This window comes from Gavialis gangeticus, unplaced genomic scaffold (assembly GCF_001723915.1).
Source record: "Gavialis gangeticus isolate Ggan-Ray unplaced genomic scaffold, GavGan_comp1, whole genome shotgun sequence".
In the NCBI taxonomy this organism is placed as follows: Eukaryota; Metazoa; Chordata; order Crocodylia; family Gavialidae; genus Gavialis; species Gavialis gangeticus.
In genome coordinates this window covers 34,991,156-35,000,211 of record NW_017729034.1, presented here as the reverse complement: position 1 = coordinate 35,000,211, position 9,056 = coordinate 34,991,156, and the positions used below count along the sequence as shown (strand labels likewise).

Below are 9,056 nucleotides of genomic sequence, written 5' to 3'. Positions count from 1 at the left end.
ACCAATCACTGATGTAAGGTGATGCTCTGAGTGAGATGCATGTGTGTGTAATATTGTACACGGGAGTGAGGTAGCCCCAGAACACACTATGAATGGAGTGGCTGAAGGCACAGAGCCTTCAGTACTTGTGTAATTCCCATAGCAAAATCAGGTCTATATTGTTCCCTCCTTGCAAGCCCTATTGATGCTCACTGTCACAGAGCATTATTGTGCCTAGAAGCCTTTGAGAGAGCAAACCCTCAACAAACAGCAGGGCAGTAATTGTGAAAACTCTACCCATTGGGACTGGAATTAAGTCATCTTCATATGTGATGCATCAATGGAGGGTTGCTTCTTCAGGGCTTTCTTCAGTCTCATCCTTAGTAATAAGATTAATAATAGTAGCCAGCAGGTTTCTACTCTTTTCCTTGGAAATCTCAAGGTCCCAAAAGACCTCTGTGTTAGCAGAATCTTTCCAGAACATCAGCGTACATTATCTTTTACTACTTGCGCTTCTCTCCCATTGTTCATTCACTGCTTTTCTCTTTATGGACCCAGCACATTCAAGGTAACTTTTGGGGGGCAAGGAGGAGGAGAGAAGGAGAAAGACTTGACAGGACTGAAAAATGGCACACTGAAAAATAGTGATGAGGGCATTTTAACTAAAGCTATTTTGTTCAACGAGCTTTAGTTAATGTGCCCCCCCACCATTTTTCAGCACAGGGATGCTGATACCCGAAATACTGGTTACTGTACGCTCGGAAGCATGCCGCCATTTTGACAAGACTTTCTCCGTAGCTCAGCATGATGAATAATACTTCTTTTGCTCCCTGATAAGACAAAAGAGAAAAGGGGACCAAAGATCACCTTCACCTCCTCTTCCCCTGACTCCATTGCTTCCATTGCTTTGACTTCTTTAGACACAGCATTATGCTACACCAAGGTGGCAAGGCAGGCCTATTTGTGCATTCATGGGAATGGAGAATTGTAGCAAATTCTGCACTGAATTTGAGTCACAGCAGTGTCCTCAGCACTGCTGCACAGCCTTATCAGCTGATTTAGGTAGGATACACATTTTAAAACTCACCAGAAGGCAAGCAGCAGATTGGAAGGGGGTGATTGTACTGTTCTGAGGAATCTACTTTCTCCCTTCAATTTTCTGGCCTTCTCCATTTCCCCTTGGATATCTTATAATTGCAATAAAACAACTGTGGGGCAGTGTGTAAATTAACTGGTAATGACAAATATCAGGCTGACAGCCTTGGAAAATGAAATTTTCTATTTATGGGGCAAATACAGCACACAGCGGCAGTGTAGCAACTGCAGTACTGCTGATTAAGCATGCATAATGCTCTATTCTTGCCTTTTTACACATCCACAATTTGCATGAATCAGCACTCTTCATATGGTATGTTAGATACTGTCACTTGTATGTCTGGGATGACTACAGTCAGTACTAAAGAAGTGTTTCACTGAGAAGTTCCCTTATCTTCTTTGTTTCATGCACAGGAGAGGGAAAAGGTGCGCATCACAGTCATCATTGCCCTTGGCAAAATGCTGAAACAGGTGAACAAATTTAAGCCTGGGCCTGCTGTCCATTATGAAATTTATTGTGCCCTGGTGCCACTGATGCTGGTCATGCAGGAGAATAAACCTGAGATGCTCAAGGTGAGCCTCCCGGAACTAAGGAAGCTGGGTAAGGAATCTTCAGGGACTCTGGCCAGGAGAATCATTCCCCATGTACCAGTGAAATACTTGACATCTTCCTATCCTTGCTTCCCTTATCCTGGGAATCCTCAAGACCTTTGACATCAGTTTCTTTACTACATTGTTATGAGTTTGTTAATGTCATTTGCCATCTGCTCCTGCAGTTTCAGGAGCTCTTCCCCTATCTTAATTTTGTAGGCTTGTGGAGACACTTTGGCAGAGTGTGCGCTGGCCATGGGATGGACCCAGCTCAAGAACTTATTCAGACACTTGACCCTGAGTGACCATCTTCAGGTCCTGCAAGAGATGTGCAAGTACCTTGTATGTAGACTCTCAGTTTTCAGTGCTGCTGGGATCAATCTAGTGCTTTGCTCACTTCTGGGCTTTGGAGAAGCTCAGAGGTGTAGTGTAATGATCCTGCCCCTTCCATTTTAGGCTCATTAATAGGAAATTAGAGTCTGATATCACCACAGAAGCCCTATTTCATTTTCTTTTTCTTACTCTTTCCTCCAGCAGTAATGCTGCTTGGGAGAGGTTCCTTCACTCCATGCAGAAGAATGAGAGGTTTTCTATGAAGGAGAAAGCCCAACCAGTTGAATAATTGCTACCAATAGTAGCATTTTATAAGCTTACCAGCACAACTTGTAGGCACAACTGTGGCATCAGTGCCTTCCTGGTTAGGACAAGTCCACATCAGTAATGTCAGAGACCCAGCCTTGAAAGGATCATTTAATGCTACATCTATGTACTCTTGAACATAGATGGACAGTGGACACTTCTCATGTTTAAATCGAAGGTGTTTAATGGTGTCCTTGGATCTAGGAACAGTGGTGGCCAAAGTGGGAAGGAGAGCTTTTAAGATGCATCTTTCATGTATTCTAGGTGAAGAAGTGCAGGAAAATGGTGGGGGACATCTTACATAAGAGCATGGCATATCTAAAAAGCTCACAGCACCTTTTACGAGAGGCAGCAGTCAGATTTATAGGTAAATAAAATGAAATATGTTTAGATTTCATAACCAATTCCCTCACCACCATTTTTTCCTGTGGTTCAGTAGTGATATCCCTAGCTGACAGAATTGCCCCCTTGGTGCTTAAGTTAGTAAACTTGAGTCAGACCTAGGGTCTGCACACAAAAGAAAGTAAATGCTATCCTAAACTAACCCCTGCACAGTCTCCGTCTAGGGCAGGGGTGTCAAAGTCATCAGGCCTCATGGACTAGATAATGGTGTGGGGCCAGTCCATGGGCTGGATTGGGACTGCAAACCAGTGCTGCTTACCAGATTCAGTATGTGGGGCTGGTCTGATGTGAGCACTGCATGCCCCTCATACCCCAGAATGGCTCAGAGCACTGTGTGCAACATCTAGGGCCAATGCAGCATGCACTTCATGTGGCATATAGGTCTATTCGAAGACCACAGGCTGGATGACAAGGCTTTGCAGGCCAAATTTAGGTTTTTGACACCCCTGATTTATGGAAGTTCTTGTCCTCTGCTGACCCAAGAGAATCCCTGTTTTCTTTCTCCTATATCGCTCCCCATACCTTTTCTCTTTTGTGGATGATCCTATGGGAATTCATGTGTAGACTAGATTCTCATCAGGTATAAATGGGCACAGCTTCACAAAAGTTATTTTCCCCTAGCTCAGGGGTGGGCAAAATGTGACCCGTGTGCCAGATGTGGCCTGCCAGGCCATTCTATCCAGCCCACAGGGCCCCTAAACATTTTAGAAAATGAATATTAATCTGCCCCTGGCTGCCTGTCATGTGGCCCTCAATGGCTTGCCAAAACTCAGTAAGTGGCCCTCTGCCTGAAAAAATTGCTCACCCCTGCCCTAACTGCAGATCTGACCTGTGGAGATACTAGTTCCTTGGGAGCTTCTCGGGAAACCTGGAATAGTAGAGAACTGTCAGATTTCATGAGGGTCTATCTTGCTGTCTTCTTCATTTGATAAAATAATGAAATCTTAGAAGTTTAGTAAAGTACCTGTTTTTTGTTTTTATTGCACATCAGCATACACAGTAAAGAATATGAATTTAATCCAAGTGGACCATGATGATGTGATGTTAATTCTCAATGGTAAGGAATTGCTTGTTATTCAGGAACCTTTGCAGTCTATAGTGTGTCTGCATAGATATTTATTAAAGGTCCTCTTCCACCTCCACTCCTATGCACTTTGTTCATAAAGGATTGTATAGAAATGAGTACAGTAGGATAAATTCTAAAATAAAAAACACATGTAGTTAAAACACTAGGCCAGCGAGGTGGGAGGGGAGTGGGAAGGAGGAAGAAAGAGAGAGAGAAATCCTGTATAATTATTTGTTACACTTGTATTCACTTACAACTATTGCTGAGCAAAATATACTACAGTACTGGTATTGAATAGCTTAAATACCAACAAATAAATGTTGTGTTTCCTATTCTTTGAAAATTGTTCATGAACAGGCTTAGATTATGTTCAAATGTTTTCATCAATCAACAACTAGTTGAGGATCTCTTTTTGGAAACATGATTCAGCCTATGGCAGGGATGGGCAAAATGCGGTCCATGGACCAGATGTGGCCCGCCAGGCCATTCTATCCAGCCTGTGGGCCCCCCCAAAAATTTAGAAAATTAATATATATCTGCCCTTCACTGCCTGTCATGCAGCCCTCGATGGCTTGTCAAAACTCAGTAAGCGGCCCTCTGCACAATATAATTCTCTGCCGCTGGCCTAAGGGCTCTCTTTGATCTACTGAGTTCGTTTGTTGGAGGGAAAAGCAAGGAGTGGCTTGATTATTTGGTATCTGTCATGTATGTTTACTCAATTAAATTGTATGGTGCTGTTTTTGCTTCCTGAGTGGAAGACTGAAATGTCTATAAACTGATGAGAAGAAATCAAATATTTCAAGCTACCCATGCAAACACTTGCCGTGTGAGCTTCCCTGTGGTTGATTATTCTCATAGATTTCATAGACATTAGGGCTGGAAGGGAACTCGCAGGATCATGGGGTCCAGTCCCCTGCACAAGGGGCAGGAAGTTAGCTAGGGTCAAAGGATCCCAGCAAGATAAACATACAAATGTTTCTTAAAAGTATCCAGAGTAGGTGCTTGCACCACCTCTGGGAGTAGTCTGTTCCAGGCCTTCGGGCTTAGACAGCAAGGAAGTTTTTCCTTATGTCTAGCCTAAAATGGCCTTGCAGGAGTTTGTGATCATTGGACCTTGTCATCGCTTGGGATGCTCTGGTGAACAGGCGTTCCCTCAGATCCTGATGCACACCCCTTATGTACTTATAGGCTGCCACCAAGTCATCCCTGAGCCTGCACTGCTCCAGGCTGAAGAGTCCCATAGCTCGCAGCCTCTCTTCATAAGGCCTGTACTCTTGCCCTCTGATCATGCATGTGGCTCTCCTCTGGACTCTTTCAAGCTTCTCCATGTTCTTCCTAAATTGTGGAGCCCGGAATTGGATGCAGTACTCCATCTGCAGCCTCACCAAGGCCAAGTAGAGCGGGAGGATGACATCCTGGGTCTTGCTTGAGATGCATTAGTAAATGCAAGTCAGAGTTTTGTTTACTTTGCTAGCTGGTAAACAGATTGGTGGGTCATGTTCGTCTTGCGGTCAGTCATGACCCCCAAGTCTCTTTCGGTCATGGTGCTAGTGAGTGTAGCACTGCTATAAGTATGGTGCAGGTTTTTTCCCCCAAGGTGGAGTACCTTGCTTTTCTCCGTATTGAATGCCATCAGGTTTTCATCCGCCCACCTTGCAAGCCTATCGAGACTGGCCTGGATCACCAGCCTATCCTCAAATGTGGACACTCTTCCCCAAAGTTTGGTGTCATCAGCTAACTTAGCCAGTCCACTTTTGACACCAGTGTCCAGATCATTTATGAAGACATTAAAGAGTACAGGTCTGAGAATGGAGTCTTGGGGGACACCACTAGTCACTGAGTGCCACGTTGATTTGGTTCCATCAACTACCACTCTCTGGGTCCGACCTCAGAGCCAGTTCCCCAGCAATTGGACAGTGGAGTAGTCGAGGCTGCAGTTGCCCAATTTTTCCATGAGGACATCATGGGACACCAGGTCAAAGGTTTTTTTAAAGCCCAAATATATGATATCAACCTCTTCCCTTTTGTCCAGGTGATATATCACTTGGTCATAGAAGGAAATGAGGTTGGTCAGTGCAACAGGTCTCCCTCCCCAGTGCCATCTTCCTAGTCATCCACACTTTATGGAATCCTTCTGTCCCACTCTAGTCTCTCCTGCCACATCTTGCTGGAATTTATTATGAGAGTGGGGGACTGCCTATTCTATTGGGTATGTTGGGGTCTCTCCTAGAATGGCCTGACCCCTTTTATTCTAGCTATGCCTCCTCATCCAAACCCACCACACAGGGTTTTACCCCGAGGCTCTAGCTTTTTCTTCAAGTGCCTGGAGGCTCATGGCCCCCTTCTCTGTTCCCTTTTGGAGCAAGGCCTCCCCCCGGCCCAGGTGTACAAGCATTGGCCCCACAGCAAAGGGGCCACTGGTTTAAAACCAGGAACAACCTGCCAGTCCCGGCAACAACACAACCCCCGCCCTATATATATATATGTGTGTGTGTGTGTGTGTGTGTGTGTGTGTGTGTGTGTGTGTGTGTGTGTGTATGTATATATACACATACCCTTGCACCCCCCCACACCAGACGTCCCTGGCCTTTTTAAGCTCGTCCTTCCAGTGCCGGGGTTAGTCTCGTCCCAAAAGTTTGCACCTTCACTGGCACCGGGGTCTGCACCCCCCAAAAAACTGCACCCTCACTGGCGCTAGGGTCTGCGCCCCCCCCAAAAGCTGCACCCCCAAAAATGAGGCCTCCTCCGTTCCCTAATATCCTCACCCAAACCTCTGGAAGTAAACAGCAAACATTAAACTCAAGCCCCTAGGCTATAACATAAATCTCTGCCAGTCAGCAAAAACATCATTCTTCCTGCCACACCAGGGTTACTCTATCTTTCCCCAATCTCAGGCCGTACCTGCAGTCCAGCCTCTCCTCTTAGCTCAGTCTGGCAGAGCTCCTTCCCCTCTGGCTGCCTGTGGGGAACTGCCTCCCTGGATTCAGTCCTGGGGTTTAAATGAAAGCCAGGCCCTGCCCCTTCCGGTCAGCTGACTGCTGACAGGTATGAGTCACTGGTTCCCTCCAGTTTCCCTAGCAACCAGCACCTGGGCTCCTTCCTCATTGTTCCTAACCTTAGTGCCCTGCTACAGTCAGGCAAGACTTACCCACAACAAACTCGTGCTGGCTATCGCTTCCCTCAGAATGTTGCCTTCTGTTAGCGTGTCAAGAATGGTTTCTTTGATAATTTTTTCCTAAATCTTCCCAGAGACTGAGATCAAATTGATTGGCCTGTAGTTTCCTGGGTCTCTAAATATTCCCCAAAATATTTAAGAGACCTTAGTTCAAAGAGAATATTTGTTCAATATCTTTATTAACCGTCTGGAAGATGGGATGGAGTGCACCCTCAGTAAGGTTGTGGGTGACACCAAGCTAGACAAATTGGAGGATTGGGCCAAAAGAAATCTCATGAGGCTCAGCAAGGACATGTGCAAAGTCCTGCACTTAGGACAGAAGAATCTCATGCATGTACAGGCTGGCTAAGCAGCAGCTCTGAAGAAAAGGGCCTGGGTGTTACAGTGGACAATAAGTTGAATACGAATCAACAGTACGCCCTTTCTGTGAAGAAGGCTAATGGCATCCTGGGCTGAATTAATAGGACTGTTGCCAGCAGATCAAGGGAAATAATTATTTCCCTCTATATGGCACTGGTGAGGCCACATCTGGAGTACTGTGTCCAGTTTTGGGCCTTCCACTACAGAAAGGATGTGAACGAGTTGGAGAGAGTCCAGCAGAGGACAGTGAAAATGGTTAGGGGGCTGGCACACATTACTTATGAGGAGAGGCTGAGGGAACTGGGCTTATTTAGTTTGCAAAAGAGAAGACTGAGGGGGAGGATTTGATAGCAGCCTTTAACTACCTGAAGGTAGGGTGGCCATCATAGAGGACAGTCCAGTTGTCTTCTGTCCTCTATTGATATGAAACCTGACACCTTTATGTCCTCTATTTTTCTCTTGAAAATAGAGGACATAAAAGTGTCAAGTTTTGTATCAATGGAGGACAGGGTAGCAGAAAATGGGAATGTCCTCTATGATGGCCACCCTACCTGAAGGGCGGTTATAAAGAGGATAGAGCTAGATTGCTCTCAGTGGTGGCAGATGACAGAACAAGGAGCAACAGTTTCAAGTCTAGGGAAGTTTAGGTTGGATATTAGGAAAAACTTTCTCACTAGAAGGGTGGTAAACCGTTGGACTAGGCTACCTAGTGAGGCAGTGGAATCTTCACCCTTGGTGGTTTTTAAGGCCTGACTTGACAAAGCTCTGGCTGGAATTATCTAGTTGGGGATGGTCCTGCTTTGAGCAGGGGGTTGGACTAGATGACCTCCTGAGGTCCATTCCAACCCTAATTTTCTATGATTCCTTTTTCACAGGAAATAAAGAATAGGTGTCATGAATTGATGACAAGAATAGGAGCAATGACCTTAAACTGCAGAAGAGGAAATTTAGGTTGGAGAGTAGGAGGAACTTTTTGACCATGAGGATAGTCAAGCTGCCTAGGAAAGTTGTGGAATCTCCATCCCGGGAAATTTTCAAAAACATGCTGGACAGACACTTAGCTAGGATAATCAGGGACGATCCTACTTTGAGCAGAGACAGATCCAGGACTTTGTCAAGGAGAATACAGAAGCAACAACCAGCACCGCAGAGGTGGCAGCATCCCTACTCCCAGACACCCCCTACCCCAGGGCAGGCAGACCACACCACAGGAACAACAGCCGGGGACTTAAGTCCCTCAGTTGGCTAACAAGATGCCCTTCCCTTCCCTTCTCTTCCCTATAGAGCAGCAGGTCCCATTCCCTGCTAACTGCTGCCACTGTCCCCAGTTGACCCAGGGGTGGGGGGAAGCTCCAGAGTTGCTCCAGCTCGGCTGCGTGTGGAGCCATTCTTGGCCAGAGACAGTGATGGCCATGGGATTGGGAAGGGAAAAGGAAGCTACTTGCTGTTGCTTCTCTTCCCAGCTGCGTCCGATTTCCTGAAGAGCCCAGCAAGAGCAAGCAGAATCAGCTCTGGAGCCTCCTTCTATCACTGCCCCCAGGGCAACTGGAGACAATGCCAGCAGGGAGAGGAGGGGGAGAAGAAGGCAGAGGGGAATGGGGAGGAAAGTGGAGGAGAGGGAAAGGGAGGTACTGCTGAGCACAGAGGGGAAGGGAGGAGGGAATTTTTACCCAATTCAGGGACTTTAAAAAGTGCTTGGCTGCTGCTCCCATAATCTAGTCAACTGAAACCGGGGGCGGGGGGGGGGGG

The 9,056-nt window shown here is 46.3% G+C and overlaps 1 protein-coding gene across 1 annotated transcript in view; it reads left to right on the top strand.

The window, feature by feature from the left end:
• The window catches only part of LOC109304230 (maestro heat-like repeat-containing protein family member 1), a 95,598-nt gene that overhangs the window by 81,154 nt on the left and 5,388 nt on the right, over window positions 1-9,056 (top strand). The window contains exons 35-38 of the mRNA XM_019526710.1: window positions 1,489-1,647; window positions 1,885-2,007; window positions 2,569-2,671; window positions 3,698-3,763. Coding sequence (XP_019382255.1) covers window positions 1,489-1,647; window positions 1,885-2,007; window positions 2,569-2,671; window positions 3,698-3,763 — 451 coding nt within the window. The remainder of the gene's footprint in view (window positions 1-1,488; window positions 1,648-1,884; window positions 2,008-2,568; window positions 2,672-3,697; window positions 3,764-9,056) is intronic.